Source organism: Papaver somniferum, chromosome 2, assembly GCF_003573695.1.
Source record: "Papaver somniferum cultivar HN1 chromosome 2, ASM357369v1, whole genome shotgun sequence".
In the NCBI taxonomy this organism is placed as follows: domain Eukaryota; kingdom Viridiplantae; phylum Streptophyta; class Magnoliopsida; order Ranunculales; family Papaveraceae; genus Papaver; species Papaver somniferum.
This window is the reverse complement of record NC_039359.1, coordinates 153,438,175-153,463,662: the sequence shown is the minus strand read 5'-3', so window position 1 is coordinate 153,463,662 and position 25,488 is coordinate 153,438,175. Positions and strand designations below refer to the sequence as shown.

The window sequence follows — 25,488 nt, the reverse complement described above, 5'->3', positions numbered from 1 at the left end:
TTCGTACCTTAGCTTTATCTTCTTTTATGCTACTTCCAAGTTATACTAACTTCATCTTTTTCCTTTTAGGACTCTCATCGTCGCATAATGCTAGCTGAAAAGCGTTTTGAATCTAGTTGTTCTCAGTTGGAAATTTCGCAGAAAAATGTTTCTTTGGAGAAGGAAATACAAAAGCTGAGAGGAGAACTCCAAGTTACGAGTTTTGATGTTGAAACTCTTCGCAGCGAAAATCAAAAACTTAGAGGTATTTATTATTATATTTGAGTTATTCATCGTATTTTATATTCCTTCGCATACATTCATTTTCGTAAATTTCTTCGTGCATTTATTAAGATTTAAACCGGAAGCGAACGAATGAGAGGTATGAATTTCAATTCCTTGCTGAAGATACTCAAGAGAATAACGGGAAGTTGCAGTCTCAACTAAGCCAATTAAATAATCAGTATTCATATTCGCTTGATCAGATTAACAATCTTTCCCATGAAAATAACCATCTCACTCAAAAAATTGAGTTTTTTAATGATCAAATATCCTATTTTTCTAAATTGTCACGCGATGCTGATTTATAACATCAAACTTTATCAGAAGAAAACCATACTCTTTCTAAGGAGAAGCTATCTTTCTCGAAGAAAGAAGCAATATTTTCACATCAGTATTTAATTCTTCATGAAATAAATGAAAATCAAGCGCGAACTCTTCGCGTACTGAAGGAACAATACGAGACTTCGCTTAAAGATTTAAGCTCCCAAAATGAGAAACTTATTCAAAATAATATAAGTCTTTCTGAGAAGAAGAACCAGTTTCAAGAAAAATACAGTCAATTGAAGAATTCCCATGATGTTCTTAAGAAAAAGAACAAATCTCTTTCTTTTGAAGAAAAGAAGATTCGATCTCGCCTCAGTGGTTCAGTTGGTGATGAATTTGATAAGTCTACGGAAAGTATGAAGGACAATACCCTTGCTCTTTCTAAATTCTTCCAAGGTAGTCAGCTAAAGTTGACTTCCTTATTATGATTTCTTAGTATTTCTCCGCACAGTGTTGATTTAAATTTTTTTATTTTTTTATGGCTATTTATTATTCTTTGTAGATTCTGAAAGATCGCACCACTCTGTTGTTACTCAATTGAAGTCTGAATTATCCAATGCTCGCAAAGAATATACGAATATGAAAATATCTCGTGGGAATCTTAAGCTTTATCTTTCTGCTTCTCGAAGCAGAGCGCGAAGAAGGTTCGCATACCAGAAGAATTTTTTAGAGATGAATGCTATAAATCTTGAAAGATATTCTATTCGCAAAGTTCATTCTAATGCCCAATCTGTTATTGACGGAATTCTTTTAAACGATTCTCTCCTAGCAGTAAAACTCCCCATATGTAACATGAGTGCAGTTGAAGAATATCCCGAACCAGATAGTGATTATGACTTTTTAAGTGATGATGAAAAGGATGAAGATGAAGAAGAAAATCAGCAAGAAGAAGAGAAGTCTGCTAATGAGGCCAATGCTGAGATTGAAAATCAGCAAGAAGAAGAGGAAGTCTGCTGATGAGGTCATTACTGAGATTGTAAATCAGCAAGAAGAAGAGAAGTCTGCTGATGAGGTCATTACTGAGACTGAAAATCCTGGACCCAGTGCTAAGATTTGAAAAGTATTTTGAATAAGATGCTGTTGTTGAGCATTCTTGATTTCCTTTCTTTATTTTGACGTATTTTGAATCTTCGTATTTTTAGACTTGTTTGTTGCAAGGAAGATGATATATCGTTGTTTTAATTCCCATACTTGCCTCTTATTATCTTTTTTGTAAGAAACAATTGTGCGAATCTATCATTAGTTTTTTTAACTTACTTGGGAGGTCATATTTTGCCTTCCTATGTAAAGGTTCTTATATTTCCTCATTCTTGTGCGACGATATCGCAGGCGGTCTTTGCATTTTAGTACATCGACCCATTGATCTCGTCTTATCTTTTTCGCTTGTATTATTTCCTCTTCAGGTTTGTCGCATAAATATCACAAGTCTTAATACTCCCATGAGTAAAAACCCTGTGATATTTACGTCTTTTGACACAATTCATCTCCCTAATGGAGGGTGCCGTCCTTATCTTCCCTCTGGTTGCCCCTTCAAGGAAGCTTACCTCTATCGGGTTAAGATTATGGCTCTTCCCATCCAGTTATTCAACAACCAGTTGATTTTGCAGTCTCGCATACACTACCGATAAGGTTTATGGCAGCAAGACCGCACCCTAAGTGGGGTATCTTCGGACCGAGTGCATCATAGTCAAGACTTGTCAACAGTGGCAAGGTACGATCCAGATGCCCCGGGCACTCTTGACTCAACCGTGTACCTCGGCGCCTTGATCGAGTTTCTGCACTCCTTGGGAGAGCCTTTCTCACCTTAGGCTCTGAATCTAAGATTACTGTCTTAGACTGAATATTTAAGGTATCTCTCCCGGATGGCATTATCGTTTAATTCTCACCCCAAATCTCCACAACTCAAGTTCCGGGGTCGGTGTAGCCTTCCCTTGAGTCATGCCTTCTAGGTCTTTCCAATTATGACGTGCGATAGGTCTTACTATATTGCCTCTTGCATATGAGAGAACTAGGGTGCACGCCACATTCGGATTCCTAGCCAATCTGATAATAAATATCATTTTCTGTAACCTTGTATCAAGGTCTTACTTTGCTTTTATAGAATTTCGTAATTTTCAAGAGAAATATTCGCATTACGGACTTGTTCAAAAATATGAACTTACATACTTTTAACTGTTTATCCATGCGAGTTAATTCGCAAGTGGCTATGGATAATATTTTTTCAAGAACTTCCTATTCCAAGGTCGATCTAATTTACGACCTGTATTTCGTCCTTCAGGATCCATTAATTCATAGGCTCCCTCCCCAACTATTCTTTTTATTATATAAGGTTCATCCCAGCTTTTCTCCAATTTTCCATCTTTTCTTTTTTGATATACTGGAATTTCGCGTAGCACTAATTCTACCGGTTGGAATTCTCTTATTTTAACCCTGTTGTTGTATTCTCGAGCTAGTCTTTTTTGATAATTTTCCATGTGCTGCAAAGCGACTTCTCTTACTTCCTCCAAATCATCCAATTTTGTTAAGATCAAGTCTGCACTTAAATTCTTTTCCCAAGCTTCTCTCTTTGTGGTAGGGATGATAACTTCTGTTGGTAGCACTGCCTCTACTCCATATGTCAAACAGAAGGACGACATTCCTGTTGCTTCTCATCTTGTAGTTCTGTAAGCCCATACTGCATTATGTACTTGTTCGCACCATCCTTTGTTGTTCCCTTCTAACTTTTTCTTCAGGTTGTCTGCGATTGTTTTATTTGTAGCTTCTACTTGTCCATTACTTTGAGGATACAAAGGATCAGATTTGCCACTTTGAATTTTGAATGCATTGAGCAGCATTGTTATATTCTCACCTTCAAACTGCTTCCCATTATCAGACACCAATTGTGCAGGAATGCCAAATCTGCATATAATATTTTCAAAAATGAATGTGAAGATGTCTTTATCACGAATATGTTGAACTGCTTTTACTTCTGCCCATTTAGTGAAATAGTCTGTTGCGACAATTAGGAATCTTTTTTTCCCCGTTCCTGGTATAAATGGTCCAACAATATCTATTCCCTATTTTCCAAAGGGCCATACATTTGTTGATGTATTAAGCATAGCCCCAGGTGCATGTATCTTCTTGCCATGACGTTGACATTCTTCGCATCTCCTCGAAACTTGCTTTGCATCTTCATGCATGTAGGGCCAGTAATAGCCCTGTATTTTTGCCCTGTATCCGAGTGATCTTCCTCCACTATGGTTGCCAGCATCGCCATAGTGTAATGCCTTTAGAATTTCGATTCCCTCCTTTCGCGTAAGACATCTGAGTGAAGGTCCAAGAAATGATCTTCTATAAAGAACACCATCCCTTAATTCATAATTTGTCGCACGACTCTTTAATTTGTGTGCTTCTAATCTTTTCCTCGACAATTCTCCCTTCTCTAGATAAGAGTGTATCTCAGTTCTCCAATCCTTCTCTTCTCTCACAATTTCTTCTTGTGTATCGTCTATGATCATCACATTTGTTTGCACTTCTTCACCCTTTTATACAGATGGTAATAATAGTGTTTGTATTTTTATATCCCTTGCAACCGGATCTACTAACATTGATGGTATGAACGCCAATGCATCTGCAAGTCTATTATCTTTTCTCCCTATATGTCTCCAGCTTATTTTTGGAATGTACATTGCTAAATCCATAACCAATTTCCTATATTTTTGCATAGATGGTTCATTGGTAGTATATATGCCTTCTATCTGACGAATTACCAACTGGGAACCACTAGTCATTCGCGCATCCTCAATCTTCATTTCAATTGCTAATCTTAATGCGTGGACAACTACTTCATATTCAGTTTCATTATTTGTGGATTGGAAGTCCAATCTAAATGAGTAAGTCATTCTCGCTCCTGTTGGTGAAATGAATACAATATCAATTCCATTTCCTTCTCCATTGAAAGATCCATCCACCAATATCTCCCATCTGTTTGGATTTCACTCAGTTAATAAATCATTAAGATTTCCATGTTCTTTATCGACCTCCATCATTTCTTCTACATATTCATCTTCTTCTATTGGAATTTCTGTAAGAAACACTGCGATAACTTGATATTTTGGTGAAGATAAAATTTCATAACCAATCTCATAGTTTCCTAATTGTGCATTCCACCTCTCTATTCTTCCTGACCTCTTCGAATTCTTCATCGCGTTTTCAATTGGTACTCTTGTTAATACTTTAATTTTGTGAGCTTGAAAATAAATGCGAAGCTTGAATGATGCATATACCAGTGCGAGAATCAACTTTTCAATTTTTGAATAATTTTTCTCTGCGGAGTTATACGTTTTGCTTATGTAATATATTGGTTTTTCTACACCTTCATCTGAACGTAACAGTACTGCACTTAATGTATGAGATGTTGATGCTAGGTATAATAACATTTCTTCTCCCTGCTTCGCCTTTTGCATAATGGATAAGTTTACTAAATAATCTTTTATGCTCTGCAATGCTTTGTCGCACTCCATTGTCCATTCAAATTTGGTCCCCTTCTTTAATATATTGAAAAAGTGTTTACATTTGTCCGAAAATCTTGCAATAAATCTTCCCAATGATGCTATCAATCCGTTTAACTTTTGAACATCTTTGACTGTTACAGGTGGTGGCATATCTCTAACCGCTTGTACCTTCTCCGGATCAACTTGTATTCCCTCCTTGGATATAATATAGCCCAAAATTTTTCCTGATGATACGCCAATTGCACATTTTTCTACGTTTACTTTAATATTAAATTTTCACATTTGTTCAAATATTGCTCGCAAATTATCAACATAATCTTTCGCCTCTTTGCTTTTAATTAGCATATCATCTACATAGACTTCTAATGTTTTATGTATCCATTTTACAAATACATTCTGCACCATTCTTTGATAAGTCACACATGCATTCTTTAATCCAAATGGCATTTTCGTGTAACAATATAAACCTCCTGGTGCGAAGAAAGCAGTGTGTTCTTGATCTTCTTCTGCCAAAGGAATTTGATTATAGCCTTTATACCCATCTAACATTGTGACTCTATCATTCCCTGATGCTGATTCCACCATTTGAGGTATGTCGGGTAAAGGGAAGCTGTCTTTAGGGCACACTTTGTTTAGATCTGTAAAATCTATGCAAATCCTAATTTCGTTGTTCTTTTTAGGTACCTCCACCATATTTGCTATCCACTCTGGATATTTTGCCTCCCTTATAATTCCTGCATCTAACATCTTCTGCAATTCTGCTTCTATTTTAGGATGATAATCAGTTGCAATCTTCCTTATCCTTTGCTTGAACGACTTTACATTCTTCTTAATGTTTAATTTATATCATGCGACAGACGGATCTATTCCTGGAATTTCTTCCATACTCCATGCGAAAATATCATTATATTCTCACAGAATGCTTATTGTTTTTTCCTCTTCTTCTTTATCCATTTTAGTTCCAATTCTTAATATTTTTTGTTCTTCTTCAGTTCCTATGTTTATTTATTTTGTTTGTTCCGCTGCAGTAAAATTCTCTTTTGGTTCCCCCATAGGTGTTGGTTTCTTAGTTTCTTTAATTTGTCCACCTTCCTCCGCTGATTCTTCGCCTGGTATTCCTTTTCCCTCTTTCTCTCTTATCATGTATATTCGAAATTCCTCTTCTTTCCTTTGTTCTTTTGCTCTTCTCCATCGATCCTTTCGCTTCTTTGCTCTCCCTTCATAATTTCGCACATCTATTTGATTACAAGTATTCACAACCTTAACATCTCCTCTGATTTCACCTATACCGCTTGGAATTGGGAATCTAATACATTGATGTAATGTTGACGCTACGACCTTTAGTCCATGTACCCATGGTCGTCCCAACAACATGTTGTATGGTGACTTAATGTCAATCACACACAATGTTATCTTTGTTTGAACCTCTCCCAGTAATATTCGTATCACGATTTCTCCTTTCGGCTTTGTAATTGCTTATTGAATCCATGAAAATTATAGGATGTAGGTGTCATTTCTGCATCTTCATATCCCATTGCTTTGAATGTGCGATAAAATAATAGATCAACTGCACTTCCTGTATCTATCAATGTTCTATCAATCGCCCATCCTTCAAATCCCCTCTGTTTTGCAATAATTTTTTCTCGCTCAGCTGTGACCGTAATTACCAATGGATCTGTTCGCTGTAAGTTTTCTTCTGGAATTTCATCCGCCGCAAAGTAAATCTTCACCTTTTCCCAATCTTGTAATGGAAATTCTTTGTCTACCGTCTCTATCTTCTTGCCTTCGTAATTTCTTTTATGAATTCTCCCTGTTATTGTTGCTTGAAAATATGCCTCAGAAATTGATACTCTAGTTATGTTATTACACTGTATATCTCTGCCTTTTCCTTGAATTGGTATGATTCGTGTTGTCTTCATGGATCCCTTATGATTCTTTCTTAATTTCCCTAAAATTTTAGATCTATTAATAGGAATCATCATCGAGAGCTGTTTCTATCGCCAAAAATGTAGTTGTCATAAATCTGACAATTACATCCCACTATCACTAATTGAGAATTTAGATAATCATCTTCTTATTATATGAAATGTAAATAGAATTATAAGGATTGATCAAACTATTACAATGATCTATTTGTCCTAGATTAATTTTCTCTCTCTCTATTTCTTGATCAAGACTCACTCTATAATCTCCCTTACAAGTAATGACCTCTCTCCTTTATATAGGATTTTACATAGTGGATGACAGCTAAGAAACCCACTATTTTCGGGATCACTATGCGACACATTCGCTCATATACAATCGCTCATCTTCGCATAGCGTACCTCTTCGCACAGTTCTTCACACTTTACTCGTGACTTTGCTGACATCATCTGGTGCGTCATCTCAAATTTGCTGTGTGCGATTCTCTTCGCTTAGATTGTATTCTTTACTTCGCTTGATTACTAACGTATGCGATATTTTACTCCTACAAAACAAAAACAGACAACTTAATCTGTACAAGATGGGGGTTACAGCAAAATCAAATTACATAAACATAAATGCACTTATTGAAAGATTCTCTCCATCAGGTGCCTGGAGAAGTGCCTGTTGAAGCTCCTCCTGCAAAAGTGAAATAGATGTTATTACATTTTTCTAATCAATATCCGAAATGCAAAAGTGAAATAGATGGACATCTCAACTCCGCAAAAACAAGATACATCTAAAAGCACGAATTCGTGATTCTCATATAAGACGAAAAACCACTCATTTCCTGCCAAAAAAAAAAGAAAAAACATGCCTCATTCAACAACAGAGACATGAACCTCCCAACCTACTACCTAAAACAAACACTGACTGACATTAGTCCTAAAAGGTGCACGATTCGCAGTAAAATCTAAAAGTTGACCCAAACTTCAAACAAAAACTCAGAAGCACAGCTCTCGTCATTGAAAATGTACATTGGATTACCACCAACTTTGCCAACTAGCTCTAACAGCAGGATTTGCTCATTTTCAGAGTTGTTATAATTCGCAAACTCAAATTGAAGAGATTGAACTATCAAAGACAAAACAATTACGGTCTATCTTTACGGACCTGCTACATACAAGACAATTTCTACTTGTGCAACATTATAGATGAATCTAAGCTAATGACCATCATTGTTCAACATTAACAAAAAATAAATAAAAATGGAACCACTTTTTGCCCCCAGCTTGAAGTCAAGCCATCGCTCTTCTAAATTTCAATTGGCAAATTGGTTGCAGAATAAAGTGTGCGACAAATTTTAAGTCTTTTCCAACAGTTAAACCCTTATGCTGATATATGCATCAAAACGAAGAAAAAAAAAGAAGCTAAATTTAAGATTTTGAAAGTAACCCATCAATCAATTAGACTAAAAATACAAAACCCACTACTAAGTTTACTAAGTAACGGAAAAAAAGAAAAAGAGAATTTAAATTTGAATTGAGTTAAGAAACTCATTCCGTGTTAGCTTTACCTTTACAATATCCAAACTCTACAAGAATTATGTAGCTTCAGTGACAAACACAGTTGGGAAGTAGGATCTAAAGATGACCCCAACTTCAAACAAAAATGAAGAAGCACATGTCTTAGATGCATGTTGGATCACCACCAGCTTTTTCAAGTAGCTCTAACAGCAATATTTGCTCATTTTCAGAGTTGCTACATTCTCCACAAAGAATGTTATAAAATTGGCAAACTCAAATTGAAGAGATTGAACTATCAAAGGTTATTCAGACAAAACAACTCCTACCAAGATACACATACTAACCTAGTTACCTGGTCTATCTTTTCGTCGTCTGTGTAACAAGAGGTGTCTACATACAAGACAATTTCTATTTTTGCAGGTGCAGTGCAGCATTATAAATGAATCTACTGACCATCTCCTTAGTTCAACATCGACAAGAAATGGAACCACTTATTGTCCAGCTTCAAAGGGTTAACCCCTAACTTACTAAACTTCAATTAGCAAGTTGGTTGCAAAATAAAATGTTCAAAAAAAAAAAAAAAGTAAGTCCTTTCCGAGAATTAATCATATGAATCAAAACTAAGAAAATGGAAGATGAATTTAAGATTTTGATATTAACCCATTAATCAATTAGACAAAAAATACAAAACCCAATACTAAGTTTAGTAATTGATGGAGAAAAAGGAAGAAAATTTTAATTTGAATTGGGTTAAAAAACGAACCTGCATTAGGGGATTGAGTGAGAGATAAGAACCCAGAGCAACCTCGAGAAACGAGATCATAGAGATGAATGTGTGATGATGAGATTTGTTTAACTAGTCCATCGCCATAAATTATCAGGCTTCTACTTGCTTTGTCCGCCATTTTTTCCTATTTTCGAGAGAAGAAAAGTGCGGATTATGTACGCGGATTGATACTTTGGTGATTTGCGTGTCGGTGTGGGTGTAAATAGTGTGTGCCTGTGTGGCCCGCACGGATTAGTTGAGGCCCGCACGGCCTACACTTGCATATTCTTAACCTAAAGCCCCCCTACGGCTAAATTTGGGCATTAAATTATTGAAAGCCTAGTTTAATTGAGGCCATAACTTCTAATTGGAAGCCATGCATTACGGGACAAAAATGTCACCCAATCCTAATTTGGGTCACCCCTTAAAAAAATATTTTCTAAATGGCAAAACTGTCCTTATATGATTAGTAATTAGTTTGATTAGTGTGGTAAGTGTATTTAGATTAAAATCTGATTTTAGGAGAATATTATGGAAAATGTGTTTTATGTGTTGAGAAGAAGAGGAGGAGTTTTGAGAGGAAAACCTAGGGTTTTTACAAATGGGTGATTCAAGTGGAGGGAATGAGATTGGTGAAGCTTCAAATAACAACAATGATTGTGTTGATGGTAAGATTGTCTCAACTAATGATATGGGTTGGATGTTTGATGAGGAGATGTTGATAGAGGAAGGCATGAATAATGGTTGGAATGAAGATCCCATTGCTCAAGATGAAGGAACCAACACTCAAAATGAGAAACCCCAAGGCCAAAACAATCAGGTAAACTTCCTATACTCTTCAAATTGTCTGAATGGTGCTCCAAGTGGTCGAATCATCCACACTATGTAACAACTCAGAGAAAGGGTCGTCATAGTCGGGGGGTGTATACCCAAACGACTCTCTGAGGTCGTCAGTATATTGACACTACCAATAACGACTCAAACCTGCAACTTTTCCAGGTTATGAAAAATCGTTAGGGTAGTGTGCTAAACATTGACGACCCTTTAACACTAGGTCACTTAGAGTCGTTTTGTTTTTTTGTTTACACATAGACGACTCTAAAACCAAAACTCTCTGTAAAAAGTAACACTTAGGGTCGTCATACATGTAGTCATATGAAATGACGATCCTAGCTATCAATTACTAATTTCTTTTAGAGTGGTTAGTTTGATTAGTTATATAAAGTAACGACCCTTGCACTAGATTCTCATAATTTTTGATTTCATAGAATCATTTCATTGAATCGTAAAAGGCATACATCTCGCATAGCGTTGCATTGAAGGAAATGAAATACAATAGAAAATAAAGGTGCACTTATACACTTAATCATATATGGCGTAGTTATATCTAGTGCCTTCCAAGATAAAGTAGCAATCGTGGAGCTCAAACTTTTCCCCACGAAGCTCCTCATAATAGCGATACGCCTTCCCCAACTGAAAATGCAAATATACTTAATTAGTATCGATCAAAGCTTTTTATAAGTTTTACCTCTTGTTCAAATACTTACTCTTACAACACTCAACATATCCGGAAAGGCTTCCCTAACAGCCTTAAGTTCTCTTTTCAAAACATCACACTCGAATTGTATCTTCTGGAAGCGTTCCTTGACTTGTTTCAAAGACCTTGAGTTGCAATTTTCGTCCAACGCCACAAAAACGATGAATACACGGTACCACCAAGCATCTAATGTTTCATCAATGTCTTTGTCTAGACTTTCAAAGCGGTTAGTGACTGTTTTCCAAGCTCTTGTAATGGCAAAATTCTCTTCATTAGTGAATGAAATCATGTTGTTTCTCTTTTTTTTGCTCTTAAATGGTAATTAAATGAGAAGGAGAAGAGGAGGTTGATAATTAGGGTTTTGATATGGAATAGGTGAGATATGGACCTCTTTATATAGAATGGAGCGACCAAACTGCCTCAACCACATTTGGTTGAGTTAAATTCAAAAACAAATGCACCCACTAACATGAATCGTTAATCCGTAAAGATTAAAACCAAACGAATCTTCATATGTATCATAGAACGACTCTTAGAGTCGTTATTTTATATGTATACAAGGTGACGATTCAAGGTGAAAACTGGGCAGAGTTGGTTATATCTATCAATGTAGAGTCGTCACTTTATAAAGAAGAGTCGTCATACGTCGACAAAAGGGTCGTTTGTCTACAGGAAATCTGGGTGACGACTTAAAGAGTCGTTCACTTGTAAATTTTGCTGACGACTGTCTGGGTCGTCATATTAACATCTTAAAGAGTGACGACCCTATACTGATTTTTTTGTTCTTTTTCTTTAGTTGGTTGTACGAGTGAGCTCTCAACCTGAACCCCTCGACACTATCGGCCCGGATACCTCCCAAGCATATATGACCGATTTGGTACGTTTTTATTGTTTGAGTCAATGTATATCCATATGAAAATTGTTTAATTAGTATTTTATAATGAACATGTTATTTGTTTAATGTAGACGTGGAAAACAAAGACTGAGGTCAAGGAATGGATTATTTCCAAGGGAAAAGAGAATATGTGCGTAATTGTTCAAAGCAAACACGTTGATTGTAAGCAAATGGAGATGGTATGCGAGAGAGCGGGGGATAAGGAAGAAAGTCACAAAGGGAAGAACTACAAGTATGTGAAGAAGACGACGAGGGTCTACAAAACTTCGTCGAAGAAAATAAAATGCCCCTTCAGGATTGTTTTCAAAAGGCATCTCAAAACTCTACTATGGTGGATGTATAGTATTCCGGATGGTCGTCACAACCATCCTCCACCTAGTACTCTTTTAGGGCACCCAGCATATGCCCGATTGAAACCACATCAAATGGAAAAGGTTCGGAAGATGAAGTGATGTAGGCCCCTTAAGATTCTAAATGCAATAAAGGCGGAAGATAAGTCAAACTTGTCTATTCTTTCCACAATCTACGCTGCCAAAGCAACGATCAAGAGAACTGAATGGGATGGTAGATTAATTATGCAACAATCAGAGTGGTTGGCAGAAAAACATAATTATGCCATGCAAACAAGGGTCGATCCGGGCGACAAAGTGACTCATATTTTTCTTGTCCATCCCAGGATGATGCATTTGGCACAGTGCTTTTACCAGGTCTTGTTCATAGACTGCACCTATAAAACCAACAAGTATAACATGCCGTTGTTGAACGTGGATAGTCATACTTCGGATAAGCAATCATTCACCGTGGCATGGTGCTTTATGGAAAAGGAAGAAATAGAAGACTATGTTTGGGCTTTGGAACAAGTTGGGTTGATTTACCGTGGCAAAGAGACACCGCAGGTTATATTTAAGGATAGGGATTTTGCAGTCATGAGTGTCGTTCGTCAATTTTTTCCCCTTGCTCAACATTTTATTTGTACGGGGCACATCCAAAAGAATCTTTTTAATAATTGCAAGAATCAAATCCAAAAGATCAAACCTGCAAAGGGTAATCAACATTCCAAGGAAGAATATGAGCGTCTTAGTAAACTTTCAAAAAAAGAGATAACGGAAGAGAAAAAGAAAGCCAAGGAAAAATTTGATGAAGAGGGGGATGTATAGGAGGATTTATGAAAAGATTGGGACCTTTTGACCCATTCGAAGACCGAAGTAAAGTACTATGCAAATTTGCCAAAAGTTCATCGATGTTTGGAGTACGGATTATAAGAAGGTGGTCGACTATTGCCAAGATACCTGGTTGAATCCTTGGAAGGAGAAGTTTGTTTATGCATGGACCAATAAGTACAAACACTAAAAAAATGAGTCCACTAGTATCACAGAGTAGTCCCATGGACGTTTGAAGAAAATTCTTCGAGAAAACACTGGTGGGGTAGTTACTGTACATGAAGCTATTCATGAGAACGCCCAGGATGATCTTAGCAAGATAGTGACTCAGATGGAGTGTATAGTAAGGACCGTTTTTTAAGCAATACCTGGAAGACAAACAATTGCTACGCGGGGTTTCACACTAAGTGTCATGGTGGGCAATAAAGCATATGATGGCTGAACTTCACAGATTTCGAGCGAAAGCTTCAAGTGGAAAAGTGATGAACTGTAATTGTACAACTGAGACGTGGCTTAAGGAAAAAGTGAGTATTCCGTTAATATTTATACTTCTGTCATGCTTCAAATTTATAACATTCCTCGTTTAATTTCAGCTGGAACGTTTCGATGGGTTATGGACAATACGTAATGGGGAAACTAAGTTCCATTCACCATAAAGAATATACAACATTGACGAACATTTGATGCATCAACTTCAAGAATACCCATATTAACTCTTATGTAATACGAGATAGATGTAATGTTATTTTCCTAATGAAATCAAAATCCTTTTTAGTTTCAAAATGAGAGTCGTCACAGGTATCCATAGCAGAGTAATGACTCCTAAATCCAACAAACAGTTGTCATTGACATGAAAAAGCTAACGACTCTAGCCAAATAAATTCAGACCTCCTGGATATATTTTGTTAACCAAGGGTCGTCATTGATTTCATTATAAACATTGACGACTCTATCCAGAAATATTCTTCCCATCTCCTAGATGTTTTGGGAAAAATGGTCGTTAGATCTCTATTTGAGGATATTAACAACTCTGTGTGTTGAAGTGGTAAATAAAATTAGGGTCGTCAAAGTAGTATGAAACGAAGATGGCGACCCTTGGTATGAGGAAGGGAAATGTTGTGTCCATTGGAGTACTACATGGTTCTAACGAGCATACTTGAAAACATAGTATTTTCAACAAACACAGGAGTTACCAAACATAAAAGTACTCGAAACGAAGACTCCAAACCAAACACATAAGTTTTTTCAACACACACTTAAGTTCAATTCATAGAGTAAAATTAACATAAGTTGAAGTCGACCATCTCGACCTCGACCACCACCTTACTGCCTCCCTGACCTGCTAATCTTCGACTTTTCTTAGGAGGAGCACCCTCTGGGGAACCAACATCTCCTCTAGTAATTTCTTGTACCTCTGAGGGATGTTCATCATGATGTTGGCTACTTTGGCCATGCTCAGCAACTTCTTGTGCTCTTTGTCTACGGGATTTCCGGCTCCTCTTACCTTCCTTAGCCAGCTCCTTGAACATCTTCCTTGCATTGGGATTTTCAATGTGCGTGCAGTAATCAGCGTACCGACGTTGCTTCGCAGGATCCATCACTTCCCCTTTGTCAGCCGAGCAACAAAAAGCCTTGAAAAGAAGCTTCATTCGCTCCCTCTATATGCATTTAAAAACAATTTCACATTAACTCTCTTATATGTAGATGAATAACACAATTACAAAATTAAATACTCACCACTAGTGTCAAAATGGAAATAGCATCTCTACGGTCGACTTGAGAAGAAGAAGAGGTGGATGCTCTGTTGGTCCTCCTACCCGGAGTCGGATCTACCCATATCACCCTACCATGGGAGAAGCCTTCATATCATTCGACGTAATCCGGTGTTGCCTCATGACCTTCATCCACATGCACCCACCATGAGATGTCTACAAGACTATAGTGTCTATCATTCCAATGCTTGACATCAACTTCAGGTTCATAAGCCACCTTTATACCCGCTTCGCCAGCCTCACACTTTTCCAACTTGTGCTTGAACGGAGGTACATAATCTTCATCGGGTGAATCTTGAATAAAACCAAGTTAACGCATGATTCTTATCGGATTTTACATTGAAAAACCGTTAGGGTGAAACAAAGGGCCATGGTAATACACGACATCTTCCATTGCACCAACTCTATTATTCTTGTACGGATTGAAGACTACCTCTTTAGCCGTGATTTTGTCAAGTTTTTGACGCATTTGTATCAACGCATCAGTTTGTTCCCTATCTTGAGAACTAGTGAACAAGTATTTGGTTCCCGTTGGACTACCTTTGCTCCATTTTGGCTTGAGTTCTACATATTCATTATCTTTGATCAGTGATGGGAAATGATCATAAATCCACACCTATAGCAACCAATGAAATAAACATAAATAATTCAATTTTTAAAATGTACAAAAATAAGAAAACGTTCATCAATCCAAATACCTGGATTAGAGCCAAATTCCCATTAATTTGAGAAGTTAGTTTGCGAGATCCCTGAGAAAGCTGACCATTCAGGTGTGCAATTATGGCAGTTCCCCAAGAGTACTTGATCACATCTTCCAAGGGATCCAAAAGCTGAAGAAGGTTGGCGCTCACCCGGTTACCTTTGGTGTCAGTAAATATAACCGACGCAAGGACATACAACAAATACCCAGCCTCCGCATAGCGACATTCCATATCAGAGAGACCTCCTTCTTTTTCCTTCTTTTATGTCCCAGAAAACATGTTCCTAAGATCTAAAAGTTTGAACTCTTTCTTCGGGTACTTATGTCCCTTCTCGAAAAGCCCATTAGTCTTCTCGGAATCCCAGCCAAACAAGTTCTTGGTCCATATATAGATGTCTTCCCAACTAGGCTTTCTCTTGAACTTCTCACCGGTTGATTTTCCTTCGACTTACAGCCCTAATATATGTTCTGCGTCATCAGGAGTTATCGCCATCTCACCAAAAGGAAGTTGGAATGTGTCGACTTCAGCGTGATACCTTTCACAAAAACTAGATACTGCGACATTGTCATACGCAATCACAGAGTTCACAACGTCATTGTACAAACCTGAGTTTTCAACCAAATCTCTAACTCTTGCACATTCACCTTCTAGCGGCCACAACTCCATTTTCTTGAAAGAAGATTGGTGCCGGAAAAGACGTGCGACATCCTTATGATCCTACAAAACATAAACAAACATGTATTTAAAAAACAAAACATAAACAAGTTAACACCAACTAATCAAATAGCAAGCAAATTTGGGATTCTTACGATTGTCTCACTAATGCAATGAGCCCACGATCCAGGATATCCAAATAGAACTTTGCCCCCATATCTAGGTTCTCCTCTAAGTTTACCACCTATAAGAGGAGGCAACATCAAATGAGTAGCGGGAACGTGTCTCGCACTGGGTGCAATATCTGTTACATCCTTCTTAACCCTCTTTACCGGCTTTTTCGCCTTTGCATTCTCTTCCTCATACTCAACAGTGGTTTTACCATCATCACCACCTTCATCCTTTTCATCATCATTACCTTCATTCTCTTCCTCCTCATCATCATTATCATCACCGCCATTATTACCTTTATGTTGTTCCTCCTCATTACCATCATCCTCATCATCACCACTACCATTACCTTCACCCTCTTCCTCCTCTTCTTGCTCTTCTTCTTGTTCCTCTTCTTCTTCTTGAATCTCTTCTTCTTGTATCTCATGTTGTATACCATGTTCCTCCTCTACTTGCTCTTCTTCTTGTTCATCTTCTTCTTCAGCACTAGTGTTAGCTGAAACAACAGGAGTGTCTGATTCTGACGAATCAGACAACTCATTACCTTTGTCTCTTGGTTCGGTGATAGAAAATGATACCTCACTTGGCCTTCTTCCGCGCAATAGACCGGCAAGTAAGTATTTATTGTTGCGGGGAGGTTTCGAAGGAGGAGTTATCGTGATTTCAACCTTGTCTTTCGTTTTCTTGTCACTACATTCCAAACACGAATTTTTTTTATAAGACATCAACTTTATCTCTATCAGTTAAAGAGTCGTCAATGATATGCTCTAACAAACTAACGACTCTTCATTACAAGGTAACGACTGTAATTTATAAGGTAACGACTCTTTCCAAAAATTGGACAGTGAGGATGATTTTGGTCCTTAAAGGGTCGTTAAAGATTAAACTTGGGTCGTCAAACAAGTAACTGCCGACCCTATAAAAGAGATGACGACTCTAGGGATTATAAATTACTGAAGACTCTAGTCTAGGGATTATATACTACTGACGACTCTATCATTTTCTCCAACAGAAGGCATTTCAACTTCAACCCAGAGTCGTTACGCACTAATTTGGGGTCATCAAACTACAGTCGTCATCTTCAACCTAATATGGCGACGACTCTATTCTAGGGCACAAAAGGTCGAAGTAGCAGAACAAGGGTCATCATACTTACACTAACAGGTTAACGATTTTTCATAGAAAAAGCATGCAATGTAAGAGTCGTTAGGGTATTATTTCTTCGATGCTAACGACTCTCACTCTGTAACTTCTATTTTTCAGTTACCAATCTCGATTACACAATCAAAAAACAACCAAAACATCTAATAGGATGTGGGTTTAAGTTCACGTACCCTCTAATTGGAGCCATTCCCTTTTTGGGTTTCGATTTGCTTGCTTCAGGAGCTCTTCGCACGTACACCTTTGCATTCACCGTATCTACAAGATTAGGAATTTGAAGTGCTTTGCGAGCGGTTTGCTTTGTTTTAGCCATATTTGTAGAAGAAGTTAATCGTCGATTAAATTTTTATCATCGACTATTAAGCGATGAATCGGTTCGAAGAATTTTCCTCGGTGGAGGTGGAGTCGTTAATGGTGGAGGTGGAGAAGAGAAAGGGAGGAGAGGAAGATGAAGATAAAAGAGAAACTGATTTTCTCTTTGATTTAGTTAGGGTATATAGATTAGGGGCCTTAATTAGAATAGTTAATTAGTGAAACTGATTTTCAATTAGTGAAGGGTAAAATAGTATACTCATATTGCGATATTTACACCCCTGAAAATTTTGGGGGGAAAACAAAATTCCATGGCCCCCAATTGGAAGTTATGGCCCCCAATTAAACTAGGATTGAAAGGCGTCCACATATTTAATTATATTGTGAAGCCCTTATACTTGTAGCATGTTTGGATACCAGAAGCAGAAGTTTTTCTATTTTTTAGAAGTCAAAAACATAATGTCCTTGCTTCACAAAAAATTAACTTTTTTCCTCTAAAAGTCATTCTAAAATTGAATATCCAAACTTATTTCTGACTTTTCAGCTTCCAGAAGTCAAAAAGCAATTTCTGGAGTGATATCCTAACAACCTATTAAGCCTGGAATTGTTAAAATAAATTTATGTCCTCACCACCACGATTGCTAAAGCCGGGTACCAATCTTAGCGAGGCAGATACCATTTGAGTGGTCCAAAGGTTATGAATTATTATCATTATGGTAGTGAAATTAAACAAATATATGAGAAATTAGATGCTTTTGGATGTCGTATTTCTGATAATGAGATTGTAGTTGTCACCTTATATTTGGTCTTGATTCTGATTATAATTCCTTTGCTACTTCGATCCGGATTTTTCATCCACCGGTCAATAGCACTGGATTGCATTATCTCATGCTTAATGGAGAATTGTTTTAAATAGTACATCTACTAATTCTCATGTTGAATCAATAAATCATGCATTCTTCACTAATGGTAGAGGTACTGGCAGAGGTTATAACAAAAGGTATGGTAGAGAATTTGGTATAGGTTTTAATAATGGTTTCAACAATAACTCTTACTCTGGTAGAGGTTTTTGTCATAATAATAATAAAAATTATAGAAGAGGCTCTACTGGCTTGTTTCCCACACCAGTAACTACTTTTATTGGCTCTTTCACTGCTTATGTTCCACCACCACCTGACATATATTATGGAGACAAACCAACTTGCCAGATATGTAAGAGTATGGTCATGAAGCTAATGAGTGCTGAAATATAATGAATTTATCTTATCAAGGAAGAGGTCCTCCAAGAAATTTTCAAGCAATGCTTGCTTCTGCAAATCTTCTAGGACATAATCCCTGGTACATGTGGACTCTGGAGCAACTCATCACCTCACATCCAATGCCAATAATATTGACTCTACTTCTGGATTTCCTAATGATACTTCTATTACTGCAACTAATGGTGAAGGTATGCAAGTCTTAAATTCTGGCTCTTTTTTAGCTTCAGTTCCTTCACATGACTTTGTTTTACATAAAATTTTCCGTGTTCCTCTTGCTGCCCAAAATTTTATATGGAAGACTCTTTTTCAAGGGCCCAGTAGGAATGGTCTTTATCCTTTTCAATGAAGTCTCTCTTATCCACCAAATAAAGATCAGTGCAGTCTTTCTTATCATCCAGTATGATTTCATTCATCATATAAAGTTCTCTCATGTGTCAAAGCTTCACCAGCCATTTGTAATAAGAGATTGGCTCATCCTTCTTTCCAATCTTTTACAAGAATCTTTAAAAACTACTCATCATTTGAATAATCCTCTCTCTTGCATTGACTTCCAAGTAGGTAGAAGTCATAAACAACCTTTTACTCTTTCTACTTCTATTTCTACTGCACCTTTACTCTTACTTCATATGGATGATTGGGGGCCCTGTTAATTCAGTTGATGATTTTAGACATTATGTGAACATTATTGATGATTATTCTAAATTTTATTGAGTATATCACCTTTTTCTTAAGCCTGATTTTACCTCTGTTTTCAATTCTTTCAAGTCATATGTTGAGAATCAGTTCAATTCCACAATTAAGACTATTAGAACAGATGGTGGGGGTGAATTTGTGAACAAAATTCTTAAAGAAATTCTTTCTAAGTGTGGCATTGTTCATGAAATAACTTGTCCTCATACACCTGAGCAAAATGATGTAGCTGAATCAAAACACATACATCTTATGAAAATCACTAGAACTTTGTTAATACAATCCTCTCTACTTCCTGAATTTTGGTTTGATGCTTTTTCCACAACTAATATTATGATTAATAAACTTACTACAAAATCTTGTCCTAACTCTAGTCCTTTTAAAATAACTTTTAAGAAGAAACCTGATTATTGCTTTCTCAAAAACTTTGGTTGCCTGTGCTTTCCTTGGTTGAAGCCATATACTGATAATAAACTTCAACCTAGGAGCTCTCAATGTGTCTTCTTAGGGTACAACTCTTGTCATAAAGGATATAGATGCCTTGATATTAAATCTAGAAAGGTATATGTCCCTAGACATGGTGTCTTTCATGAAGAGTCCATTCCTTTTTCAAAGCTCAATCAGTTGATTTATCTTCTTTACCTAACTTACTAAACTTCCCCTCTACTACTATTGACTCCCCTTCCTCTAATACTGAACCTCATTCTTTATCAACGTCAATTATATTACCTACTACTTACACTCCTACTACATCTTCCACTTTTGTATCTTCCTTCCACTCTTTGCAAACCATAGGCAAGAGTGGTATTTTTAAACCTAAAGTCATGTTTAACAATAAACATGTTCTTCCAACAACTTATCTTAGTTCTCTATCCATCAAAGCTCTAAGTTCTTATTCTAAAGCCTCTAAACTAAAAGTCTGGGTTAAATCTACAGGAAATAAATGTTTAGCTTTAACAAATGCTGGCACATGGGACTTGGTATCCCCTGATCCTTCTCAGAACCTTGTTGGATGTAAGTGGGTTTACAAGATTAAATATAATCCTGATGGCATTATAGAAAGATACAAATCTAGATTAGTTGCTAAGGGATTTAGTCACTTAGAAGGCATTGATTATAATGACACATTCATTCCAGTTGTGAAACCTGTTACCATAAGAGTTGTGTTATCCTTGGATGTTAATTTTGATTGGAGACATCAGTAATGCCTTCTTACATGGTGACCTGAAAGAAGAAGTTTTTATGACTCAACCACCTGGATATGTTGACAAAGATCATCCTGACTTTGTTTTTAAACTCAAGAAATCTCTATATGGCCTTAAACAAGCTCCTAGAGCTTGGTATGAAAAGCTATCAGACTCTCTAATTGCTCTGGATTTTGTACCTTCTATAGCTGATTCCCCTCTAATTGTTCAGAAGTTGGGTGATCATATTACAATTATATTGGTTTATGTAGATGATATTATCATCACTGGTTCTTGTCCTTCTCATTGTAACAAAATCATTGCTCATTTATCATCTCAATTTCCTATCAAAGACTTAGGTGACTTACATTACTTCTTGGGGTTGGAAGTTAAAAAAACAAAATTGGTTTATTTCTTATCTCAGACTAAATATGCTTTAGATCTCTTGTCTAAAACAAACTTGGTGCGAATTAAGTCATGTAATACTCCATGTCATGTTTCTTTTAAGCTCTTGCCAAATGATGGGGAACCAACAAAATACAAGTTTATAGTTGGTTCTTTATAATATCTCACATAGAAAAGGCCTGAGATTTGTTTTGAAGTGAATCAAATCTGTTAGTATATGCATGCTCCTACTTATGTTCATCTAGTTGCAGCTAAAACAGTTTTACGGTACATTAAAGGTACTCTAGATCATGGTCTTTACTTCACCAAAGGATTCACTGCTCTTCAAGGGTTTAAAGATGCAGATTGGGCTGACAGTCCTTCAGATAGGAAATCTATTAGTGGATACTGCATTTTCTTTGGTGATAATCATGTCAGTTGGTCAGCCAAGAAACAACCAACAGTTTCAAGATCTTCTACTGAGGAAGAGTATATATAGGTCTCTGGCCTCCACAACAGCTGGAGTTTTATGGCTTTGTCATCTGCTAAAAGACCTTTATGTGTTTCTACCTGACTCTCCTACACTATCTCGTGACAACAAAAGCTCTATTGCCTTTGCTTCAAATCCTGTTTTGCATAGTCGTATGAAGCATTTGGCCTTGGTTTTTCACTTTGTTTATGAACTTGTTCGGTCAAAATCTTTGCACTTTACTTATATTGCTTCCATAGACTAAGCTGCAGATATCTTCACCAAGGATCTTGCTCCTCCTAGATATGAATTTCTGAAGTCCAAGCTGAAGGTGTTACCACCCCTTCACCTTGAGGGAGGATAGTGAAATAAAAGTGCAAGTCCTCTTTTGACTTTTTTTTGACTTATGCCTGTGATATTTCTATGGGTGTTTATATGTCCCATGAGGTCTTAACACTTATATTGTCCTGATTGATCAGTTTTCATTGTTGATAGAATCTCTTGATTGAAATTGGTATTTGTAATGTGTAATTCTCTTCTCTTCGGTTAATCAAAACAATTCTCTTCCACTATCCACCACATCTAGGGGTGACAACGGATCCTATCGGATACTACCTGGAACGGGAACTGATTATTTTATTCGGTTCTGGGTTCTAGCGGTTCCGAGTCCGGTTCCTAAAATGATGGACCAAGAACCGGACCCGTTAAAGGCACTAAATACCGGTCGGGTCTGGATATTTATCAGGTCTTCTAAAATCAACTTAGTTTTTGCTAAAAACATGTACATGCACCATGTTAAATTTATATAAATGTTCACATCTGCTAACTCGTTAAATCGGGTCCGGTCCGGTTCCGGGTAATCGGGTACCCGTTGGCAGTCATGCAGTGACGTGGTCCACATCTGCTAACTCGTTATTCCTGATTTTTCTTACGATGAGTAAAATGCCATAAGTGTTAGCACAATATCTGGGATAATCATTGGATGAATAACTCATAAGAGTTCTGGTTCTGTAGTTGAGACAGATCGATGGGTGAGGCTTCCCCGTTAATCATAAAACTCCATCCCAATGTGTATTTCTGTGAGGTTAAAGGAGAACTCGTTGATGCTGACAAGCCAGCGTACATCCAATATAAGAAGATAATAGCCGAAAGATCTGGGTTATAGGACAATAGAGGAACATGAGGTTTAGGCACCCCTATCGGAGCTAATGTAATGGGTATCTCGAGTAGATGGAGATTTTGGTTAATCTCGAGTAATGGGCATCTTCACAATTTTCTTTGAACTGCCTTTTTAACGATCGCAACAAATTTTTGTCCCCTATGTTACAGAAATACGAAACGTGTACCGGTTAAATCATTTTCACCCTTTTTGGTAATGCAACATTTTCGTTTCCAAGGATTATAAGAAAATAGACTTTGAAGGATTTAACTATTAACCGAGCTTAACCTAAATTTATTATTTTCATTAATTCCTTGATTACAATCATACTGATAATAATTAATAAAGTCCAGACCCAACATGAAATGAAACAAGCTTAATTTAAAAGGGAAATTCACCCGGGACTCGGGAAACAAGTCAACTAATGGGAATCAACACAAACAAACTAAAACACCCAATCATCGATCGATATATAAACACTAGATCAAACACCATTCTTGCAGTGCATCACGGATGCTTGTGGTGGTGTTGCTTCATTCACAACATATGCACACTATTGGTAACTCAAGAAATCTAGCAACAAAATTATCGTTACTGCAATCCAGAGAACCAAAGCCACTAGCATATGCGTTACAGAAATCTTCACAATAATCGCATGAAGTTAAACCTTTGATCCTTTTCAGTTCCGCCCCAAGACCGCAAACTGGACCTGATGAGGGCGCTGTCGAACTAACATCCCTGTGTTGTGTATATAAACATGTAAACTGTAGTATTAGACAAAGAGATCCGTTTTTATTATCTCTAACTATTTACACCTAGACAAAAAGTTAGCCAAAGTGGAGAACCATCAAAACGAGAAACTAAAGAAAAACTGACGATCGTTTACCTGAAGTGGAGAAGCATCAGAACAAGCACAAAACCGACGAAAGCAGGCCGAGAGAAACTGAATTGAGCTTTTCCCATAGTTTTTCAAGTTTGATTAATTTGATTGCAGTATTTTTTTGATCCGCAATTTCTTTGTATTTATAGGGGATCCAGTTGTGTTCACTGTGTCATTTTACGGCTTAAACAATTGAAATCACCCTCTTGTTACCGTATTCTATGCTGCTTGTTTGCAGAGTTGGTAGTGTTTGATGCCTTCTAGCGTTTACTTTGAAACTTCCATACGAATTATTGTTTTATATTTCACGGTAGATGCTAAGAGACTTTCGCATTATCATTTTTTTTCTTCATGTAACCATCATGGACATTAATATTCATACCGTTTTATCATCCCTGTGTTGTGTATATACATGTAAAATATATTTTGATTTTCATCGGTACTAAATATTGAAACAAGAAACTAAAATGAGGTTTTACCATAGTTTCGAGTTCAATTAATTGATAGCAAAATATTTTTGATACAGTTGACATCCACACAATGTCCTCTGACAACATAAAATATTGGAACCACTTTGTTGTTACCGTATTCTACGCCGCTTGTTTGCAAAGTTGGTGCATGCCAATAACGCTTATATATTCTTAATGCATTCTTGGTAGTTTATGTTGCTTAACTGTTTCTGATTCTCTCTTTTGGTTACCTGACCTCCGTTCAGAACTTAAGGAGGATGAGACAAAGTTGTGTTTTTTTGGAACTATCATCTTTGAATGCTTTAGCCAAAGGGAAAAATCAAGGGTAATGCTTTCCCGCAACCATGGGAAAATCACTTTTCCGAGGAAGTAAAGTTTCATCTTCTTATTTAAATTATAGTCTGCACTATCTTATTCAAGAGGGAAGGGAAGCTATATCATTCACTAAACTTGCATCAAAATAGCTATCTAAAACATTTTTAAATTAACGTGGCAGTGACCTTGCACCCTAAACCTTGATTATGATAGCCCAACTGTTTCTTTTTATTTCTTTTTATTTTTTTTTTGTAAGTTCAAATACATTCAAAAGACTAACTTAGGGAGTTAGGAACCCTTACATCATTGATAGTAGAGCCTTTTAATGCTGGATTAGGATTTTCATCCCTTGTTAGATTTATCTATTTCTAAACTTTGCAAAATACAAATAGGTTGAGTACTATTCCAATCAACAAAATTAAAGAAGGTTTTTTGCCTCTTTTGCAAAAGTGTCTGCCACATTGTTAGCTAATCTAGGAATGTAAAAAAAAAAACCCAAAAATCTAATGGGGGCCTTAGCTTGAGTAGAATCATAGTATACTATTATCCTACGTGATCTGTCTGGCCTCCTAGGTAGGCGTTCTGCAAATTTGTGACATACGACAGACTACTTTTCGTCGAAGCTGCTAGACTTTCCCATTCCTTTCCCTCATTCCCTTCCCTCAATAGGTGTCACTGATATTAGCCCTTCATTCTTTGGATTGGGACTAGCAGGGGTCCATTTATGTGGCATTAAGGACTAATATCAGTGACGCCTATTGGGAGAAGGGAGTGGGGGAATTTTCGGCTTTTCGTAGCGTCTGATAACCAAATATTTCACTTGGCATGCACACATACATGCATACGTATAAAAGATAGGTGAAACTAGAAAATGATAACCAGATATTTCACTTGGCATTACTGGGCAGGTGGTGAATAAATAAAGGGTAGGCTAACAGCTTACATTAAACAGATCATTATAATATACCACAACTCTACTTGATCAATTTTTATTCTTAATTCCTACGAAAATCAACTTATGGAACATTTTAAAATGGAATACC

The 25,488-nt window shown here is 36.9% G+C and overlaps 1 protein-coding gene and 1 long non-coding RNA gene across 2 annotated transcripts; both read right to left on the bottom strand.

The window, feature by feature from the left end:
* Positions 1–3,124: 3,124 nt before the first annotated feature.
* LOC113352279 lies at positions 3,125–5,228 on the bottom strand. Its single transcript, XM_026596120.1, has 4 exons — positions 4,906–5,228; positions 4,171–4,548; positions 3,273–3,483; positions 3,125–3,190 (listed from the first exon to the last, which is right to left on the bottom strand). The coding sequence occupies exons 1-4, from the start codon at positions 5,226–5,228 to the stop codon at positions 3,125–3,127; spliced, it is 978 nt and encodes a 325-aa protein (XP_026451905.1).
* A 17,817-nt stretch (positions 5,229–23,045) lies between these two features.
* Positions 23,046–23,936, bottom strand: LOC113354143. The gene is made up of 2 exons (XR_003361692.1): positions 23,667–23,936; positions 23,046–23,518 (listed from the first exon to the last, which is right to left on the bottom strand). It is a non-coding gene; the product is annotated as an uncharacterized LOC113354143 (long non-coding RNA).
* Between the last annotated feature and the right edge of the window lie 1,552 nt (positions 23,937–25,488).

Coding starts and splice junctions, on each gene's coding strand:
- LOC113352279 (XM_026596120.1), bottom strand. CDS start 5,228: ATGCCACCACCTGTAACAGTCAAAGATGTTCAAAAGTTAAACGGATTG. Junction 3,484..4,170: donor TTGGCGTTCATACCATCAAT/GTTAGTAGATCC, acceptor TATTATATGCAG/ATTTGGCATTCCTGCACAAT. Junction 3,191..3,272: donor ACAAAGGATGGTGCGAACAA/GTACATAATGCA, acceptor CATATGGAGTAG/AGGCAGTGCTACCAACAGAA.